At 38.6% G+C, this 21,738-nt stretch overlaps 1 protein-coding gene across 1 annotated transcript in view; it reads left to right on the plus strand.

Moving 5' to 3' along the window:
- Positions 1-234: 234 nt before the first annotated feature.
- LOC131146631 (uncharacterized) overlaps positions 235-21,738 on the plus strand; it is a 149,837-nt gene continuing 128,333 nt past the window's right edge. Inside the window, exons 1-3 of the mRNA XM_058096341.1 lie at positions 235-527; positions 654-723; positions 14,264-14,306. Of these exons, the coding sequence (XP_057952324.1) occupies positions 401-527; positions 654-723; positions 14,264-14,306 (240 nt within the window). The 5' untranslated portion in view covers positions 235-400. The remainder of the gene's footprint in view (positions 528-653; positions 724-14,263; positions 14,307-21,738) is intronic.

Below are 21,738 nucleotides of genomic sequence, written 5' to 3' on the forward strand. Positions count from 1 at the left end.
TAATTGAAAAATTTTTAAAAAATATTATTTTGACTTTTAAGATTAGTTTAATTAAATTAAAGTAATGAAATAAATTAAGAAAAAATTAGTAGGGTTTGAATTTGAATTTGTATAAATTTTAAAAAATTAAATAAAATTTTATTAGATTTTGCTTAAATAAAAATAAAAATTTAAAATATTTTTATTAATTTTATGATTTTTCATCCATAAGTAAACAAAGAAACATAAAATTGCACGACACACGAAAACAAGCGACGGCACGTACCTTAATATCCTGGTAGCAAAAAACCTACGAACATTTCCCCGTTCAACACATCTCTCGGTCACTCTCCCTCCCCGCTGTTCCCTCCTCCCTCCCTCCCTGCTGTGATAACTACGAGAGTCGGGGAACGGAAAAGTAATGGCGATTACGTCGTCAATAGTGTCCGCGCTTAGAGCCTACTGGCTTCCATTGATTCTCTTCTCAGCTTCCCTCTTTTTTCAGCTCATCGTCATTCCGTCTTCCTTTCCTCCTTCTCATTACGAGGGTCTCTCTCTCTCTCTCTCTCTCTCTCTCTCTCTGAGCGTGTGTGTGCGCGCACGCGCTAGCGTGCTACAGTATCTCCGAAGTTAGTAATTTTTATGCACTTCTGTTTTTTGTTTTGATTTTATAGTTCTTGGTATAGCGAGGTATAGCTCTATCGAAGAAGTGACAGATGCCTACGAGAAGCTATTATCCAAGTGGTAATCCTTTATTTTGCTTGGTTATTATCTATTTTAGATTTAGCTCATGTCGATGTTTTTTTTTTTTTTTTAAAATTTGTTTGGATTGCTGTAATACATACTTTTGCGGACATTGCCCTGTAGATTGGCATTGGCGAAAGAATACTATTTTTAATATTTATTATTTTCTTATTTGTTACTTTTCATATATTTGATTTGGGTTTGGCTATTCAAGTTCGGGTGAAAGTGGTAAATCTGGAGCTTGAGGTGCAAGATGTCACAAACCCATATTTGTTTCCTGTTGTTGGGTTAGTGTGGCACTTGTCATGGAGTCCTCCAAATAAATTAGCCAAGTATCACCGCAAAAAGCTTGAATGCTTATATATCACGCAAGTCAAATGTATTGTGGTGGTGACATCTCAATTAATGATACAAATAACCATAAGCACTCACGGGGTAAGGTCTGCAAGGATGATGTACATAATAGGAATCCATAATACAAAGAAGATGCATTAAACGTGTTTACAAGTCACGCATATGAAAGGATGTACTTGTATCATTCATAGAATAAGCCAACAATACATTAATATGCTTGAGACTTCATATTACAATGTAAATCCCTCAAAGATTACATATTTTGATCTTTTCAATGCTTATCTATCCCCTACATTTGTACTCTCTGTCATCCTTTGTGTTGGTAACCCATGATGTTCTCCTCCACTTACTTGATCAATGTCATTGTTGAGTTGGAAATTAGGAAGTCTTCAATCTTTTACATGGAGTGTTGCAAGTCCTCGACCTTCTTCCAATTGCTTGCTTCCTCTCTTGACCCCTTCCATTTTACTTGATGCCGTTGTTGTTGAGACTCATCGAGGATAGTCATTCACATGGGATTGGTGGTCATAGAGCTTTTCACGAGCTGCATGATATGGTTTCATGGAAAATTGGTTTGTAGTGATATGCTTTGGTGGTTCAAGTCGGCATTGATTGATGCTAGTCCAACTTTCACCACCATTGGGATTGGTCCTTCATTCTCCTTATTGCAGAGGAAATGAAAACGCAGTGTCTCCAACTTCAAAGTGTTGTAGTTGGTGCCTTTGCTTGCCCTTTTTTATGTGCGTTGAGGCTTTCTTTAAATAAGATGAGCTATGTTAGCATTCTTACTCTTTTTGTGAAAGAGTGCACTTCCAAACTCTTTCACTATATGGGTCATCAAGGGTGTGTTGTAATACTCTTTTGTGGAGTAGTCACAATCTCAAAAAGGATTTTGTTAATTATTGAAGAACTTCGAGAAATAGAACAAAATTGACCCACACCAAGGAAAAAAGAGGCTTAATGTTGAAATTGTACTTTCAAAAATCTTATGATTGGGTGTAGCTTCTTGGACAAGTTAATGGATAGAAATGTTTTGGTTTGAGGATTGGGAAATGGATATGGTGGTGCTTCTCTTTTGTGATTTTTCAATCTTGGTGAATGATGAGGCTAAGTAAGCTAAGTTGTTCAAGGCCTTCTGTCTGTCTGTGACCACTTGGCTTATCCATATTGGGTGGGTGGCCACAGTGTAAATACTAATGCAAATTTTATAGTTTAAGTAGGATAACACCTTAGTGTTAAGGGGGAGTATGACTCATAGGTCAAAATGATATTTCCTAGTGCTAGAGTAGGAAGGGAGGGTGAGTGTTCATCAATCTTGTAAAACTCACTAGCTATATTGTAAAAGTGTTTAGCCTATTGCCTCCTTTAATGCATAAACTAGATAAATGAATTGCTTTGCTTTACGATTTCTTGCTTGACTCCCATGTTTAATTTCATGTTTGCCTATTAATTTTGTGTAATTTGTATTAGATGGTTGTGGACATGTTTGCGTGGTGAAATCGCTATTTACTTTTGGATGACTAGTTAGGCTTGTGTTCTACATTTGCACGACTCTAACTACGATTTGAAGTGTTTGGACTAGATAGTTCAAAGTTTGGTTAATTGCTTCATGATTTGATCGCTTTCATATTGTGGTTGTGGAAGCATTGGTTGAGAACCATGTTGCACACTAATATCGAGAGAATTAATGCAATAGAGGTGCAGTTTGAGACTATCAACCATGTAGCTATAGGGGTGGCAGAATTTATGGAATGTGTTGATTTATTGGAGGGATCCCAAAAACAACAAGATTCATTGATCAACTATGGAAAGATTACTGGCTTATTGCAAAAGTAAACCTAATGGTTTGTGCTTTTGGGAATGCCAATTCTACAAGGGTAGACTAAGGGAGAGCACGGGTGCCAAAACCAAGATCATATTGTGGTGCTTGTGATGCTAAGGAGGTAGGGAACTTCTTATTTGACATGGAGCAATACTTCTATGCTGTTAGAGCCATCTAGAAGGAGGGAAAAAATATCCACGTCTACTATGTACTTAAGTGGGGAGCTAAGTTACCAAGTATGATGAGATTCAAAATCATCGGTGCATAATTGATACTTGGGTATTCTTGAAGAGAGAGCTCAAGGTCCTATTCTTTCTTGAGAATGTTGAGTACAATGTTTGATGCAATCTGCTAAGTCTTAGGTATACTGGGATAGTAAGGGAGCATGTGAAACAATTCTTTGCTTTGATATTGGTTAACCAACATATGTCAAAGAAATACGAGCTATAATATTTTCTTGAAGGATTGAAATTGCGGATAAGGGCTGAACTTGATTGACAAAGAGTTCAAAACTTGCCTGCCACATAGGTTGTTGTGAAGTGTTTGACTGGCTATGCTAAAGAGAATTCCCTTGCGTTGAAGGAGAGTGGCTTGTTGGGTTGGGAATAGTAGAAAGCCTATTAAGGGCAAACCCAAAAGCGGGGGAGTTGACTCTAAGGGATTAACTTTAATAAGGAAAGCATCCTTGTCTTGGACTTTCAACATGTTTAGTGGTAAGGGTAATATTGCGTGCTACTTATGTTGAGGCCTTCATAGAGTTGCTGATTGCCTGCACAAGTCATCATTTATTGCCTTGCAAGATTCCATTTTGGAGGTGTCACAGAGACATGATAAGGATGAGGAGGAAACCTTGAGGATAGTGCAATGTAGATTCTTAGTGCATTGAGAGGCAAACGAAGGAAACCAAGGTTGCCCTAGCTAAAGGGTATGTTTGTGGGTCTCTGGATTAATGGGAAGACATGTTCTATAGTGGATATAGTGACTACCCACAACTTTGTCTCACCGGGTGAACTGTAGCGACTCAACCTGAAGATTGATAAGGACTTTGGGTGCATGAAAGCTCCTAACTTTGCAGTCTAACCTATATTAGAATTAGCCGAGTAGATGATTGTGAAGCTTTATCAATAGGCATTTGACATGTGAATTTTTCTCATTCACTCATTCCCAATCCTTCTCACTCGCACCCCACTTGGAATGGAGTTCTTATTGGTGATAGAGACTAGAGTAGTCACGATGTTGTTCACTCGTTTATTTTCTTGTCACTTGTTCCTTTTCTTGATTGCACAATGCAAGCTGTGGAAAAGAAAGGATACGGTTACTGATTGTGTATGTTGATGATATAATCTTGACTGGAGATGATACAGATGAGATGGAAAGATTGAAGAAAGTACTAGCTGCTGAGTTAGAAGTTAAAGACCTGGGACGAATGCGGTACTTCTTGGGAATGGAAGTTGCTAGATCAAAAAAAGGGTATCAATGTTTCTCAGCGAAAGTATATGCTTGATCTCCTAACCAAAACTGGCATGCTTGGATGCAAACCTAGTGAAACGCCCATTGAAACAGTAAAGAGAGTTGAAAACTGCGGAATATCGGTTGAAAAGGAGAGGTATTAGAAATTGGTTGGTAAACTAATCTATCTATCACATACCAGACCCGACATTGCATTTGCAGTAAGTGTGGTAAGCCAACACATGCATTCACTAAAGAAGACTCACCTAGAGGTTGTGTACAAGATTCTTAGGTATCTCAAGGGTTCTTCGGGCGAAGGATACTTCTTCAAGAAGTGTGAAAGTAAGGAAGTAGAAGTTTTCACAGATGCTGATTGGGCAGGATCAGCAGAAGATAAAAGGTCTACCATCGGATATTGCACCTTTGTATAGGGAAATTTGGTGACTTGGAGAAGTAAAAAACAAAATGTAGTGGCTCGAAGTAGTGCTAAAGCTGAGTTCAGGGTAGTTGCACAAGGGATATGTGAAGGACTATGGTTACGGAAACTTTTGGAAGAACTATAGATTACGGTGAAATTCCTTATCAAACTCTACTGTGATAACAAAGTAGCCATCAGTATCTCTCTCAATTCAGTTCAGCATGACAGGACTAAGCAATTAGAAGTGGACTGACACTTTATCAAAGAAAAGGTTAAAGAAGGAACCATTTGTATGACTTATGTTCCTACCAAAGAACAAACTGCAAACATCTTTACCAAAGGGTTAGCCCGACAGAGTTTTGATGATTTCATCTGCAAGTTGGATATGATCAATATCTATGATCCAACTTGAGGGGGAGTGTAGAAATCCTGAGTGTCTTGGAGTGATTTAGGGGATATTTATGTAGAAGATTGTCTATAATTAAGAGAGATTATTTTAGGAGATTGTTTCCATCTTTAGCATACCCAATTGTATTATAAGTGTAATGTATCGGCTTGTACAAAATATTATTCAAGAAATACAAAAAACCTATTCTGATTTCACTAAGCTTATATGCTTGTTGGATCAACACATACATTCTTCTAGTGAGGATGAGAGAGTGTGGGAGGGGGATTCCTCATGCATATTTATGTCTAAATCTTTTCTATCTCACCTTTCGAAGACCCATAGCCCTAACCCTTTTCCTTGGAACCACTTACTTTGGAGGGCTAAGGTGGTAGGAAGATTTGTGCTTTTGTCTGAATCGTGATCCTGGAAAAGATCAACACACATGATATGCTTCAAAGGTGAAGATCCTATCCGGATCCTAGTCCTGATATGTGCTTCATGTGTCATGAAACTAATGAGTCAATTGCCCATATTTTTGTGCATTATAAGGTGGCATCGCAGCTTTGGAATGCCTTGTTCTCTTTGGCAAGGGAAGATTGAGTGGTTCAGGGAAAGAAGAAGACCTGCGTTTGGTTAATATTAGGGGTTTTGGAAAAAATAGGAATGGCAGGGTGTGCAGCCATTTTTTCCATCCTTTGGATCGTGTGGATTGAAAGGAATGTGATGTAGGATGAGAAGCGCTATTTGGATGGATCATTTCGACCAAATTAGGAGGCCTATGTTAAAGAATAGGGTGAATGGTATACTAGATCCGAAACCCAAATGTGCTTAGTTAGTTGTTTAAGTATGTGTGTAGTTTGCTTGTATTAGAATTAGTTATGTTGGGGCCTTGTTTGCAGTAATTGTCTATTCTAGGGGTATGTTTGCAAGGTAATGTAGTTTTAGTGGTATGTGTGTAATTCATGTGTTTAGAGGCTTTCTTATAAATAGTGTATGAAAGCCATGATGTAGGCAGTTGTTGATGAATTTGAATTGGAATTGAATGTGAGTTTCCCTTGGTATCTCCTCTCTTCTCCCTTCCCTTTCCTTCATCTCTTCTATTTCTTCTAATTTCTCCATGGCTGCAGAACCTTGATGCATTAGAACACTAGGATTTTCAGAAGTCATTCTACATGCTCATGGCTTTTGTGGGATGGGGCAACTTTCCCAGACTCCTTGTGGGTGCACTCTTTGGGTTTCTTTAAGGGTCTTTCACTGTCTTACCTTACTAGAGATTGGGAGGAAGCACTCTTGTAATGGAGTTATTGGATTGTATTTTGTTTTTTTTTCCTTGTTTGTTATTTCTGTACTGTTCTTTTTAGTTTTTCTCAGTTTTTCTAGTTGGTTGAGGAGGACTCCTTGTCGGCTTGTCCTCAAATCATGCACTCCATTTCTCAGGTTTAATAAAATTGTTTTTATTTTCTATCAAAAAGAACACTTATGACGGGGTTAGTTGGGGTTTCTTGGATATAGTAATGCTTAGAAAAGGTTTTGAAGGAAGATGGAGGAAGTGGGTTTGTGTCTCTCCTCTATGGTCTTTTCTATCATAGTTAATGGGGAGGGTAAGTCTTGGTTTCAAGCTTCTAGGGGTCTGAAGTTGGTGATCCTCTATTCCCCGTCCTTTTCACTTTGATACAGGGGTTGAAAGAGGTTGGTTGGTCGAAGGGATTAAGGTGGGTAATGGGGATATGCCCATGTCTCACCTTTAGCTTGTAGATGATACCATTCTCTTTCTTTTCGAGGATAGGAAGAGCTTCCTTTAATGTGCTTACTATTTCTGCAGGTTTTTGAGAAGGTGTTAGGATTGAAAATTTGCTTCTCTAAGAGTGGTTTAATGAGATTAGGGATGGTCATGGACCTGAGCCCTTTTGCTGGTTGCGGTGTTCTAGGTTGGCCGATTACCTGTTTAGGAGTTCCTTTAGGGGGTAATCCTACAACTGATTTGTTTTGAGCCTTGGCATTTGAGAGAATTGCTAGGAGGTTGGAAGGGTGGAAAGGAGCATTTTTCACCTTAAGAGGGTCACATTATTCATGCTTGTCTCCTTGTATTATTTGTCCCTTTTTAGAATTCTAGTGAGAGTTGCCCAGAGATTATACGAGTTGATGAGGGATTTCTTGTGTTTAGGTGATGGCAAGCCGGAGAAAGGTCATTTAGTAGGGTGGAACGTTGTGAGTAGGTCTAAAAAGAAAGGGTGGCCTAGGTCTATGTACTTTGGTGTCTAAGAACATTTCCTTTGTGAGGAGGGGGGAGGTGGCTATGGCTTTTTACCTCAGAACCTAACTCTCTTTAGCACAAGGTTATTCACAGTAAATTTGATCTTTCACAAAAATGTATGGGATGCTATTGTAGGAGTTAATATTACTTACTCAAATCCTTAGAAATTTGTGTCTCAAATCTATTGGTTTCTCTTTCCTAACTTCTGTCATAAAATGGGTAATAGGGAGAGAGTCTGCAGGAGGACAATTGGATTGGGAATGTGCCTTTGGCAGTTTCTCTCATTTGTTTAGTCTATCTAATCTTCATGAATTTCCTAGTGCTGCCTTCCTCACTTTGCAAGAGGGTGGCCTTTCTTGGGATTTTCATTTTTGGGGGGAATCTTAATGAGAGAAAAACTAATAGGCTTGCTTTTTTGATTATCATGCTTGATGCTTTTCCTGTCTTGATGAGGAGTGATAAACATGTTTGGAATCTTGAATCTTTTGGGGATTTCTCATGCAAATATTTTTTTCTTTCACTTGATCCATGATTCTACTGTCAGCCCCTTTGGCCTTCATCTTTAATGTGGAAAGCTAAAGTTCCTTTTAAAGATCAAGGCCTTTTCTTGGACTGCCATTCTTGAGAAAAATCAATACTAATGATTTCTAGAAGTGAAGACCCAACTAGGCCCATCTCTGATACTTGTGTTCTCTGCTTCAGGAATGGGGAAACCTGCTCTCATTTGATTTTGCATTCTCCCCACTCTTGGGGACTTTGGAATAATTTTTTTGGGATATTTGGATAAAATTGGATGTGCCTGGCCTCTTTGTAATGCTTCTGTACTACCATGCTTGGAGGCCGTGGTTAGAGAAAGGAAAGGAAAGTTTTATGACGGTGTCCTATTCTGGCTATTATTTGGTGCATTTGGTTGGAAAGAAATACCGGAATCATTAAAGGTGTTGCCACTTCCAGAATATGCTCTTTTTGGCATCCCTTTGGTGTTCGGAAAATGGATTCTTTCGACATGCTTCTTCGGAAGACATGCAGTTGGATTGGCTGGCGTTACTTTCTTGATTTTTCTGGTATTTACTTTTTTGTTTAGTATCTTTGTTATTGCAATGGGAGGATATCTTGTTCTCCCTGTTTATTTTATTTTTATTTTTTTTATTTTTCTCTTTTCCTGTTTTCTGGATTATATTCCTTCTTTCCTACTTTAATAAAATTCTTTATTTGCCAAGAAAAAATGTTGAAGCCCCAAAAATGGTGGATTAGATGGGATTGTGGTTGTTTGATCTGCAGGTAAGGTTGTTTGTTTCAATGGTGGTAAGAGCATGGTTTTAAATCGCGGTAGCGGGTAGCGTAACGTAACGGTAACAGGTGTAACGGGAAGCAAGAGTAGCGGATGTTACATAATGGGAAGCGGGTGTAACGGCTGTGAATTTTTTTGAAGCACGCACAACCTTGTGCATATTAGCGTACTTGCATGTTTTAAGCTTTTAGCTATTCTTAGAAAGGGTTTTAGTGTATTTTGGACCCTTTAGTTCGAGTAACTAAGTTATTTGGTAAGGACAACAAGTTTACATTTGTTTTAAACCATCATTGATAGAAAATTACGTGTGTGCGCGTATTTATACTTCTCATTGTTCTTATCTGTGATAAATTCTTATGTGTGCTTAATGAATTAATAAAATAAAATACATTATACACTCCATTAATCTATTAGTCACATAAGACATACGAATAATATAAATATAAAATAGCTAGAAAAGAAAGAAGGTTGAAGTTGAAAAATAAAGAACATAAATATCACATTACTAATATTATTAAAAAAAAAATTTCCTAACAAGTTAGTATTTTGAAATTGTTAATTAATGCATCTATTGTGAGTATTTAAAGAAATAGTAAATTTTGTATCATTGTCATCCTCATTATAATCTTTTCCCCCTTTTGCCACTTGGTATATTGAAAATGATATATGAAAGAGAGAGAAAAAGTGAGAAGAAAAAGTAAAAAATAAAATATTTTTTTGGTGTAACAGTCCTGTAGCCGTTACGTAACGGTCGTAGCAGCCTTTACATAATGGTCGCGGTCCATAACGGCCGCTACGGTTGTGATTTTTCTTCCCACCGATTTCGCGGTGTGTAACGGTATCGGTAACCCAAAAAACCTTTACGTAACGGCGTTACGTAACGGTCGCGGCCTTTATTTAAAACCATGGGTAAGAGTAAGGAAAATAAAGGTTTGTGGGAGTTAGCTAATTCGGAGTAGTGATAGGGGTTTCCTGGGTTAGATGGTTAATTCAGTGTGGGAACACTCCGGAAACACACACATTGCATATGGGCAACGGAAACTTCAAGGGGATGTGTTTTTCAGATGTTCAGTGTGATTGGCATTCTCTTCTTAGGGTGTGCTGATTTTCTTTTGCTGCTTTTTACATTTTGCGTTTTTCTTTTTTTGTTTTTTCTGGGGGTTCTCAGATTTCATCAAGGAGATGTCTGTAATTTCTTTTTCTATTGAAAAAAAAAAAAAAAATGCTTGCTCCAGTTACAAACCCCTAAAAACAAACCCAAGCTCATTTTGATAATCCTGCCTCCAAAGGTTTACAAGGATTAAATATAAGAAATTAGTTTCCTAACTTGTAAAATATTAGCTTTCCTAATTTGATACATTTGTTGTAACAATCAAATCGTAATAAGTAAGAAATAAAATCAAATCACAAAATTAAATCAAAATCAAATCACAAAATGGAATCAAAATTTGGATATTCAAATCATGACTTGAATCTTTTCTTGAATGATACTTAAGGTCCTCTGGGTTGGTCCAAGTCTCCACAATGAACACTTCCTCGTCATCATTCTCCTCCACCAGGAAAAAGTTCGATCTCAGACCTTGATTAATTGAAGGAGGACGTGGACAACGAGAATGAGTCCAAGATGACCCCACATATTCATAAATTATTGGCATATAGGATAATGCTTGAGACATAATTTATAATGGTTTGCACCAAACTTGAATCTCTTAGTGTTTGCATGACCATAATATATTATATGATACTAAAAATGCCAAGGCCTTCCCAAATGTCAAACAGTTAGAATCACCAATGTTGCATTGTAACTTGAAAAAAATTCTCCTCATAATACAGTGTCCATACAAGAGGACAAGCTATCTCTAATAACTGCTTGAAATTCGCAACCTGCATTGTGCAGGTGATGCAGGGGCAGCGTCAAGTTTCTGCAGTGACGGGAGAATTTAGAAGGAATAGAAGAGAGGAAGGAAAGGGAAAGGAGGAGAGAGGAGAGATGAGAGGGAAGTCACATTCAATTCCAATTCACATTCATCAATAACTGCCTACAACATGGCTTTCACACTATTTATGAGAAAGCTTCTTTACATGAAATTACACATAAACCCCTAAAACTGCATTACATTACAAACATACCCCTACTTTACGCAAATATTACGAACAGCCCCCAAATACACATAATTCTATTCTAATTAATGCTAAACACATAGTAAACTACTAATTTAACCCAATGATTATCAATCCAATTCTTCTTAAGTAGTCTCCAACATGGATCTTCCCAAGGTCTTGCTTCTTGTCCTAAATCAGCAGGTCTTGAGAACATGTAATCCCAGCTAATGAATGACTTGGTGGATATCAAGTTAATCTCTGGTCAAGTGTTAACGATGACACTAACTAGTTGTTTGGCTCCCACATACTTGACAACTGCTGCATGTCTAAAACTCGTTGATTTCAGTGGTCTTAGTCCAAACTTTGTCGCACCTTGGTGAAGAACAAGCGTAATTGCTGGGGCTGTTCACTATCAAAACACTCTTCCTCACATCGAGTGGGGTCCGAAGTTTCATAGACATAATTGGTCTGACTTGGCTAGGACTTCTTTTCCACTATAAAAATGTATTTTTTTTTCTTTTAGGGCACTGCCGAGATACATGACCCTTCTCCCCACATTAATAGCATTCTATTCAGGGCTTTTCTGATTAATGGGGTTCCTAGGATTTGGGATACTTGAGATGGCTATACCTTTCAATACCCCACGATCTGATCACTTTTTCCAGCTATCCTTTATAAAAATGAATCTCTTTTCTACATCCCTGATCTTAGCTTGATTAATGGAATTGAAGTGTTGGTTGTTGAGCTCGATTTGGATGCCGCACCATAGTGCTTCTATGTACTTGATGACCTGCGTTTGTGCACTCTCATCAAATTGATAATGAAGAAAGAGGCAGCTAAATTCTTGCCTTGACATGTTAGTGACCTTGCCATATTGAGTCAATGAACGCAGATGGGAGCTTCTAGGGCGTTGTTGATCAGCATGAACTTCTGAATCCTCACCTCCTTCATCCGAATCCACTTGGTTACCAGACCCTCTACTCAATTCCAGCACTCTGACTCGATATTACCCGACCAAGTGTTGGAATAACCCTTTAAACAGGTTATAGCAAGTTTTAACTTTATCCTTACACTGCCATAAACAAAATGATCTCTAGCTGCTTAAATGAGTCAAGAGTTTGTCTGACTCATCTACCCCATTGAACTTGGGCAGTGTGACCTTGATTCCATAGTTAGGGCATAGGGTGTGACGATGAAAGTTACCCATATGTAGTTCCGGGGTTCACTTGTTGGTGAAAGCAGTTGAGCTGGAGGTACCAATAGCATCAACCATTCCCTCTCCTCTTGTCTGGGGATCCAGGCAAGCTAACATGTTGGTCAATTGATTGCTGAGGTCTTTGATGTCTCTATGAGGGTTGGCAATGGCCCTCCTATTTTGTTAAGCCATTGCATGAGAAGGTCATGTGTGCGCTTTTGCCACATCTTGTTGTACAAGCTCAAAATGGTCCTTGGTAACGAGTTGGAAATAGAATGGGTTTAAACCTATAGGGAAAGACTGAGGCTTGCTCACTTGAGTTTGGGTTGGGCATCAATAAAAATCTGGGCTTTAAATGAGATGGGCTGAACAGGCTGGCATTGGCCTAACAGAAGGAAAAGAGGCTCAGATAACCGAGTTCGGGTCTAGGTTGAAATATCTAGGTGCTTTATGTGAGGATCTTGAGATTAAGGTAGATGGGAAGGCTTTCTTGTTGTCAGTTGCTGCAGGTGGACAGGTTATCATTGACAGTGGGTCTTTAAGCTGTTTGCTAACAGTGCAAGGGGCGACTATGAGGCTAGCCATGGTTAAGTACATGAATGCAGGCTGTGCTACTAGACCATTTACAGCTCTTAATCCCCCATAAAATGTTAACCAGCCAGCTATTAAGAAGTCAACCTTGGTTTCTTGAAAACAGATGACGTCTCATTTCTAATCATTGAGAAACAACCTTATTATGGACCTTTTAGTTTTGTCATTTAGTCCCCTCACGTTCCATGAAATTAGTATATTCAACATAGGTTGATTCACCAACCTCGCTACATCCTCAGCCTCTCCCATGTCGGACATCCCTCCTGATTTGTCATAATTCACAGAGCATTCTGATCTCTTCAGCTCCCTACTTCTGCCTTTCTTATGGCTGCTACCTTGAGGTTTTCTATCAGCTATTACCTTCTTCTCTTTCTTTTCAATTTCCTTGAATAAATGTTGCTCCTTAATTGAAGACTTCAAAAGAGACCCCAATAGTCTTACTAATAAAGTTCAATTTGTGAAGAACCAAATTGAGCACACCTGCATTTTTGAAGCTGGTGATGCCAAATTCCAGCTCATTGAGCTCCTCAAAGATGGCGAGAGGGTTCAGTTCCTTACACTCAACATGTCTGGAACTGCTGCAGGGATAACTGCCAGGTTCTCTTCCATCGTCACTGGCTTCAAAGACTCCCCTTTAGGATGCTCAACAGACCAAAAAATCTCAGCCTGCTCAAGCTGGACCTACTGTGTAACAGAAAGCTCCAAAGCAAAGTTGCAAATCCATGAAACAAGAAGGACCTGTGCTGGAAGAGAAAGGGTGAAGGTGGCTGGCTTATCAGGTGGTGGAGGAGAGGAAATCCAAGCGTGTGAGAGCCTGAAAGTAAGAGAACATGGGCTGAAACTTAAGGGGCCTGCAAAGAGCCCAGCCCCTAAGTCTCTAAGGCTGGAAAAATAGGTGGGTGGAAGAGGGCCAGGCCCAGGATACTGAAAAAATGTTCATTTGGAGCCTTGCTGCCTTGCCTTCTTCCTGAATGACACTTGCTTTCTCTGAATCCTTCGTCTGCAATTTGTTGAAGGAGAGCTTGATACAACCACCGCAGTGAGGGCAAGCACAGTCCCCTCCAAAAGCTTACAACTGACTAAATATAAGAATTGAGCTTCCTTAATTCTAAAATACAGAATTTCATAATTTGCTACATTTATTGTCGAAATCAAGTGATAACAAGTAAGAAATAAGTTCAAAATCATCACAAAATTAAATTAAATCAAATCAGAAAATCAATTCAAAAACTGGATATTTTCAGAGGCCTCTAGGTTGGTCCATGTCTCTAATATCAACACTCCCTCTCGTCATCAATACTACTATCCTACTAGGCTTTCTTTGAGAATTTTTTTTTGTTTCGTTTTATTTCTGTTTCTTCAGGTGAGGACCTCGGATTCTCCACCTTTTGGTAATTTTTTCTCCCTCCTAAGATATTTCTTAGTTATCTGAAAAAATTACTTATTGGAAAGGTAAAACTCTTTTAAATGCAGTTTGTCACATGGTTTTGTTGTGTCAAGTGAATTAGTCATTAATTTGCTTTTAGAGTTGATCCAGATCTTTTCCTGAAATTGTTTGTGGTAGTTGTTAATTTACTTCCCGGTTAGATGCATCTTGTTATTTTTTTATGATTTTTTATTGGTTCAGTAACATACCATGTGCTGTTATTATTGAAAATAAATTTGATCATTTCAGGAATTCAGGTGTGGACATTCCCAATACTGGTGACTTTATTAAGGTTAGTGAGCTCATTTGCGTTCAAAAGGTGATTTGTTGATTGAGATAATATTGATTTCAGTGTATTCAGTATTTATTGTCAATAGAAGGCCATAAATTATGCCTTGTTAATAGCTATTAATCGAGGCTATATATACTTTCATAAATAGGAGAGGAGATTTAGCTTACCATGTATAGCTTCCTAAAATCACTCTATGTAAATTAGGTGGCTTACCATATATAGCTTTCTAAGATCACTCTGTGTAATTAGCATGTACAGTTTAAGTTTCCTTGTGTAACTGGCAGTCTTGCCTATATAATGAAAGACCTTCTCAAAAGAGAGGACAATTTGAACCATTCTGTTATGGTATCAGAGCTATTCTCTAAGAAATCTCAGTCCTAGTTTTCTTGGTCATAGCCTCAGTACTTATGGAGAAGTCAGATAATGTTTGTGCCAGATTCACTGGTAAAAATTATGCTGCTTGGCAGTTTCAATTGGAGACCTTTCTCAAGGGTAAAGAGCAGTGGGGACATATAGATGGCAGCAGCAAAGGGGGATCTACTGCGGAAAGGTCTGTGGCCGACAAGGCAACTTAGGATGCCAAAGATAATCAAATCATGTCCTGGATTCTTGGTTCTATGGAGCCACATCTGATTCTTTCTCTGCATCCTCATAGGTCTGCAAAGGCTACGTGGAATTATCTCAAGCAAGTCTATAACCAAGACAACAATGCTAGGTGCTTCCAGCTTGAGTTGGCCATTGCTAACTATACTCAAGGGGATCTATCAGTTCAAGACTGCTACTTGGGTTTTCTGATTTTGTGGAATGATTATTCCGACCTTGTTACAGCCACAGTCTCTGCAGAAGGATTGGAGGCAGGATTGGCGACAGTACAACACATACACAAAACCAGCCAAAGAGACCAATTTCTAATGAAATTGAGGCCTGACTTTGAATCTATTTGTGCCTCTCCAGTAAATAGAGATCCTGTTTGGACTTTGGAGGCTTGTTTTGGAGAACTCATGTGTGAGGAACAACACCTCAATACTCAGAATACTATGAAGCAGTCTCGTGTTGCTTCTAATACTGTCTCAGTTGCCTATGTTGCTCATGGAAAGGGGAAAGGTCGTGACATGAGCACCACACAGTGCTATAGTTGCAAGAAATATGGCCATATTGCCCCTAACTGTCCTCAGAAATTTTGTAATTACTGCAAGCAGCCAGGGCACATTATTAAGGACTACTATTCCTCCTTCACGCTCCAACAGGGTCTATCATGCTGTTGTTACTAGTGACTTACAGCCAGCTATGCCTGCTGCTACTGTTGCAACTTTGGCTGTTGCTTTACGGCCTCCAGCTCCTTTTTAAACTCACGAAACGGTGCAAGAAATGATTGTGAGTGCATTTTCAGCATTGGGTCTTCAAGGTACTGGTTCTTCATCTCCCTCTTGGATCTTAGACTCGGGTGCTTCTAATCATATGACTATATCTCGCCATGGTTTAAGTAATGTCAGAGAATATTGTGGCTCTTCACATATTCAAACAGCCAGTGGTAGTGCTCTACCCATTGTGGCAGTTGGTGATAGGATGTTCTTGTATCACCTAATCTCTTTGTGAATTTAGTTTCTGTTGGCCAGCCTGTGGACCAAAATTATGATGTACATTTTACTCATGGTGGTTGTGTTGTGCAGGATTAGATGTTAGGGCAATTGATAGAGAAGGGGCCTAAGCATGGACGTCTCTTTTCTCTACAACTACCTGTTCCGCGAAGCTTGACTTCTTTCTTTGTACTGTCTTACTTTGTAATAAGTAGAGAGTCAAATGAAATCTGGCATAAGTGCCTTGGTCATCCTAATTCTAGGGTTCTATCTTATTTGTTGAAATCTGGTCTATTGAATAATAAAGAGCATTCTTCTTCTACTATGTTTCCTGATTGTGCAACTTGTAAACTTGGCAAAATTCAGACTTTACCCTTTCCTTCTGAAGGAAGTAGAGCCACCCACAGTTTTGAGATCATTCATCGTGATGTCTGGGGTATTAGTCCTATTATTTCTCATGCCCAATACAAATATTTTGTGACATTTATCGATGACTACAGCAGATATACATGGGTGTATTTCTTGCAGCACAAATCAGAAGTTTTTCATATGTTCAAATTGTTCTTAGCTCTTGTTGACACTCAATTTTCAGCTGCTGTTAAAATTCTTCGATCGGACTCGGGTGGGGAATATATGTCTTATGAGTTCCAATCTTTCTTGCAATCTAAAGGTATTATCTCTCAACGTTCTTGTCCATATACTCCACAACAAACTGGAGTAGCTGAACGAAAGAATCGTCATCTTTTAGATGTTGTCCGGACCATGCTCATTGAGTCTTCTGTTCCTCCTACGTTTTGGGTAGAAGCACTTCCACAACAACCTTTCTTTTAAATAGACTTCCTTCCCAAGTTTTGGATTTCGAGTCTCCATATTTCAGGCTTTATCATCACAATTCTACCTATACAAATCTTCACATTTTTGGGTGTGTATGCTTTATGCATCTTCCCCCACCGGACAGCAACAAGCTTTCTGCCCAATCCATCCGTTGTTCCTTCTTGGGATATAGTGTCACACAAAAGGGTTATTTATGCTATGATCCAAACTCTAATCAGGTTCTTGTTTCAAGGAATGTGCTCTTTTGTGAAAATCAATGGTTCTTTCCTATGTCTTCCTCACCGGAGTCTTCCATTGCTTTCTTGCCTTCTTTTGATGACACTTTTAGTGCTCCTAGTACTCACGTTGAAAGGTTCCAGCCAGGCATGGTATACCAGCGGAGACCTCCAATGCTGCCCCCTTCTGCTCCTGTCTTGCCATCTGCTCCTTTGCGCTGCCCCTCTAGAGTATCTGGTCCTCTTGACCCCGTCACGTATGGTAGGTACTACTACTTCTACACTGTCTGCCACTCTATCTTCTATTGCTATTCCTACTGGTTACTCACAGGCAGTCAAAGAGAAATGCTGGCAGCAGGCCATGCAGGAGGAACTATGTGCTTTTGAGGTTAATAAGACTTGGGAAGGGGTGGATTGTCTTGCACGTGTGGCTTCACTTGGATGTAAGTGGGTCTATTCTATTAAGTTTAAGTCTAATGGTAGTTTGGATAGGTATAAAGCCTGCTTAGTAGCTCTTGGAAATAATAAAGAATATGGAGTAAATTATGAGGAAACTTTTGCTCCGGTGGCCAAAATGACCACCATCCGCATAATTTTGGTTATTGCCGCTTCTCAAAATTTGGGCTTGCACCAAATGGATGTGAAGAACGCCTTTATTCACAGAGATCTCAAGGAAGATGTTTATATGCGTCCTCCTGCAGGTTTACATTCCACCTTTACTTCGGCAGTGTGCAAGTTGCGTTGCTCCTTGTATGGTCTCAAACAAGCCCCTAGTGCATGGTATGAGAAATTTACTTCTACCCTACTCAAGTTTGCTTTTCTCAAAAGCAAGTATGATTCATCTTTGTTTCTTCGCAAAACTGAGATTGGTGTTGTCATTCTCTTGGTGTATGTTGACGACATAATCATCATGGGTATTGATTCGGTTCTGATCTCCCAATTAAAGCAGCATTTACAGGACTCTTTTCACCTGAAGGATCTGGGATCTCTTATGTATTTTATTGGTCTAGAATTTACTGTTGGTTCACATGGTATTTTTCTGTCACAGCACAAGTATGCCTAAGATTTGGTGGCTGCTGCTGGTCTCCAGGACTCTACCCCTCTTGATACTCCCATGGAACTTAATGTCAAGCTACGCAAAGAAGAGGATGACTTGTTATTAGACCCTGTAGCCTATCGTACGCTGGTTGGAAGCTTAGTCTATCTTACAATTACTATACCTGATATTTCTTATGCAATCCAACAGGTTAGTCAGTTCATGGCTTCTCCTCGGCACCTTCATATAGTTGCAGTTTGACGAATCATTCGCTATGTCCATGGCATAGCTTTGCGGGGACTTTTCTATCCTGCTGGTACTTCACTTGATCCTGTAGCATATAGTGATGCTGATTATGCTGGGTGTAGTGACACTCGACGTTCTGCTACGGGTTGGTGTATGTTTCTTGGTTTGGCTCTTATTTCTTGGAAAAGCAAGAAACATGACTGTGTTTCTAAGTCCTCTACCAAGTCCGAATATAGGGCCATGTCCCAAGCTTGCATTGAGGTACATTGGCTACGAGGGCTATTGGATGAACTTGGCTTCTCTCTAGGTGGTCCTACTTCTCTTCATGCGGATAATACTAGTGCCATTCACATTTCAGCCAATCCCATCTTCCATGAACGCGCTAAACATATGGAGGTTGATTACCACTTCATCTGTGAGGCGTTTAAAGCTCAGACTATCTCTCTTCCTCATGTGTCTAGCAATCTTCAAGTGGCAGATATTTTCACCAAGGCTCTCACATGACAATGGCATAATTTTCTTACAAACAAATTGATGCTTATGGATAACCTGCATCAATTTGAGGGGTATGTCAATAGAAGGCCATAAATTATGCCTTGTTAATAGCTAATAATCTAGGCTGTATATACTTTCATAAATAGGAGAAAAGATTTAGCTTATCATGTATAGCTTCCTAAAATCACTCTATTTAAATTAGCTGGCTTACCATATATAGCTTCCTAAGATCACTTTGTGTAATTAGCATGTATAGATTTAAGGTTCCTTGTATAATTGGTAGTCTTGCCTAATGAAAGACCTTCTCAAACGAGAGGACAATTCAAACCATTCAGTTATTTATCACAGAGGCTTCTTTAAGTCTTATTTGGATAAAACCATGTTGGAATCTCCCCCCCCCCCCCCTTCTTTTTTTCCCCCCTCTTCATATACTTATAGCTCGTAGTTGAGTCCTGATATCTTTGTTTCTAGTATTAATCTTTGTTCATTTACTTTTTCTAAGGTCTCATTTTGTGATGCTTAAGTTTATTCATTCTTTGGTATTCATAGCGATTTTGAATATTTCCTCTATCTTATGTTGGCATTGAAGTGCTTTTCCTTGATTCATTTGATATTTTATTTCTCTATTTTTTTTGTTAAATAAACTTATCAACCATATTACCTTATGTATAATCATTCTAGAACTTCTATAAAGATGTCATCTGGCCCCTTATATTTTCTAGTTTTCATTTTTTTTTTAATGGATATTTAACTTCATGTACTTTAATTGTTAAGATGTAGTTCAAAATTTAAGGTTTTTTTTTTTTTCCCTTGATAGTTAATTCTAGGTTTAGTTGTTTTCGTTTATCTTTATTACATATGTTATTAGAACAATTTACCATTTGGTGTGTTTCTTGTTTTAGTGACAAACTACTATTCCTCAATTTATTCGCTTGATATTGCCTAGGTCTTTACTTTTTGATTTTTTAGCCCTTCTTTCATCTAGTGTAACATTTATATCACGTGCTTTAAATTTGGCCTTGGTAAAATTTTGTTTTTTTTGGATTTTCCTTTATTAGTCTGATTTTTTTGAGTTTTGTTTTATGTTTTACTTTTTTTTTCGTTCTTTTGTGGAGGATTTCTTGTTCTTCTTGCACATTCTTTGTTTTCTATTAAATTCATATTCTTTTGCTATAAATAAAAATCTTGTCCTTTTACTATGTTTTTCAAATAACTTTGACGTATTTTGAGACATCAAGTATTGTGCATTGTTCACTTTCCAACGGCATTCTTTAATGAGTTCCACTAAGCCTTCTAAATTAACTTTACTTATTGCACAAGATTTCACTTTATTTATCTGTTTGTTTTGATAGCAAAAGGAAGTTATATTAATGGGAAAAGAATTTACGAGAGGGAGAATGAGACACCTCCCTAGGAAAGTCTGGAACAAACCACATAAAACAACTAAAACCTATAGAAAAAGAAAAACTCAACAAGCCAGCCCATTCCTCCAATCTCTTTGAATCTCTTGGAATCTATTTCCTCTAAAAAAAAAAAAAATCCAACACGCCACAATGATGCTTAAAAATGGGTCTTATCCAAGACCAGCTCCCAAGTTAATTTTTTCCTGGAGAACACCTGTGCATGTTGCATCCATATTCCCTATAAAATTGCAAATAAACCACACCTCCATAAGGCTGCCCTATCCTTCTGCCAAAACCTATACAAGAAATGGCTAGCAAGTCTTCCATCAATATAGGGCATACCCAACTCTTCCCTATAATACCAAACAACTTATTCCAAACCCTCCAAGCAAAGTTGTAGTGTAAAATGAGATGAGAAGCTATCTCAGAGTCCTTGAAATAGAGTGCACAAACATCAGGAGAAAGAGCCTTCAAAGATCTTCTGATTGCAACAAGTTTGTTAGTATTTATTTTCTTAAGCACAGCCAACCAAGTGAAAGCCTTAATTTTTGAGGGCACCTTGGCCTTCCATGTTATAAGAAAAAGTAGAAATGAAGAATTAGAATGGATCAAGAATTCAAAAAGAGATTTGCGAGAATACACTCTTGATTGATCCAAGGACCAAGTGCGAAATCCCTTCCCAACGAAAGATTGCTACCGTTTAAGAAAGACAGCAAAGAAGACAACCATTATCTCCCAATAATTAAGAGGTCTCCTAAAATGGAGATTCTAAGAAACCGAAGGACTACTCAAATCCTCAACAAAAAAATGTCTCTATTTTGCTTAGCACTTGAATGAAAGAGATGAGGGAAAGAAGGGGACAAAACTACATTACACTGCCAAGGGTCTTTCCAAAAGCGGATACGAGACTCCCTCTCTACTCCAAGTTTAGTGTGAGGGGGGCAAAGGGAGGATAAATATGAGAAATGGACCTCCATGGATTCCCCAAAGAGCATTTTAAATTACTATTGGTATCCCACACTCTTCCAATCCAAACTTCCTTCTTGTAACTTTATGCCAAAGGGAAGTGTGATAACCATTTTAGCTAAGTGCGATAACCATTTAGCTAAAACGACAGTGTTTTTAGACACTAGCTTACCTAGTCCCAGCCCTCCCTCCTTTTTAGGCTTGCAAACCGCATCCCATCTAACTAAGTGGTCCCTAATACCTCCCACACCAGACCACAAAAAGCCTTTTTGATTTTCTGAAGTTGACTAGCAATCCTTGTCGAGATCTTAAAAAAAAAACAAAAAATAAAGGGGGATGCTTGAATGAAAAGCCTGAATCAAAGTAATTCTTGTCCCTAAGAGGAAGAATTGGTGGTTTTCATTTGTTTATGTACCCACACTTTCTCATTTGTAGATTCCATTTTTTTTATTTTTTTTTCAGGATTTGGCTAGTCTTTTTGGCAATTTTAATCTGCATTGGGTTGTGATGGGGATTTCAATACCATTTGGCTTGCCAGGGAGGGGTTGGAGGGTTCTAAGGCGACTAGCAGCGGTGCGGAATTTTGATTCGATCATCTGGTACTATAGGCTCATGGACTAATGGCCATTTCACTTGGGTGGCTTTGGGAGATTGGTCTCT

The sequence above is a fragment of the Malania oleifera genome, chromosome 13 (genome assembly GCF_029873635.1).
Source record: "Malania oleifera isolate guangnan ecotype guangnan chromosome 13, ASM2987363v1, whole genome shotgun sequence".
Lineage (NCBI taxonomy): Eukaryota > Viridiplantae > Streptophyta > Magnoliopsida > Santalales > Ximeniaceae > Malania > Malania oleifera.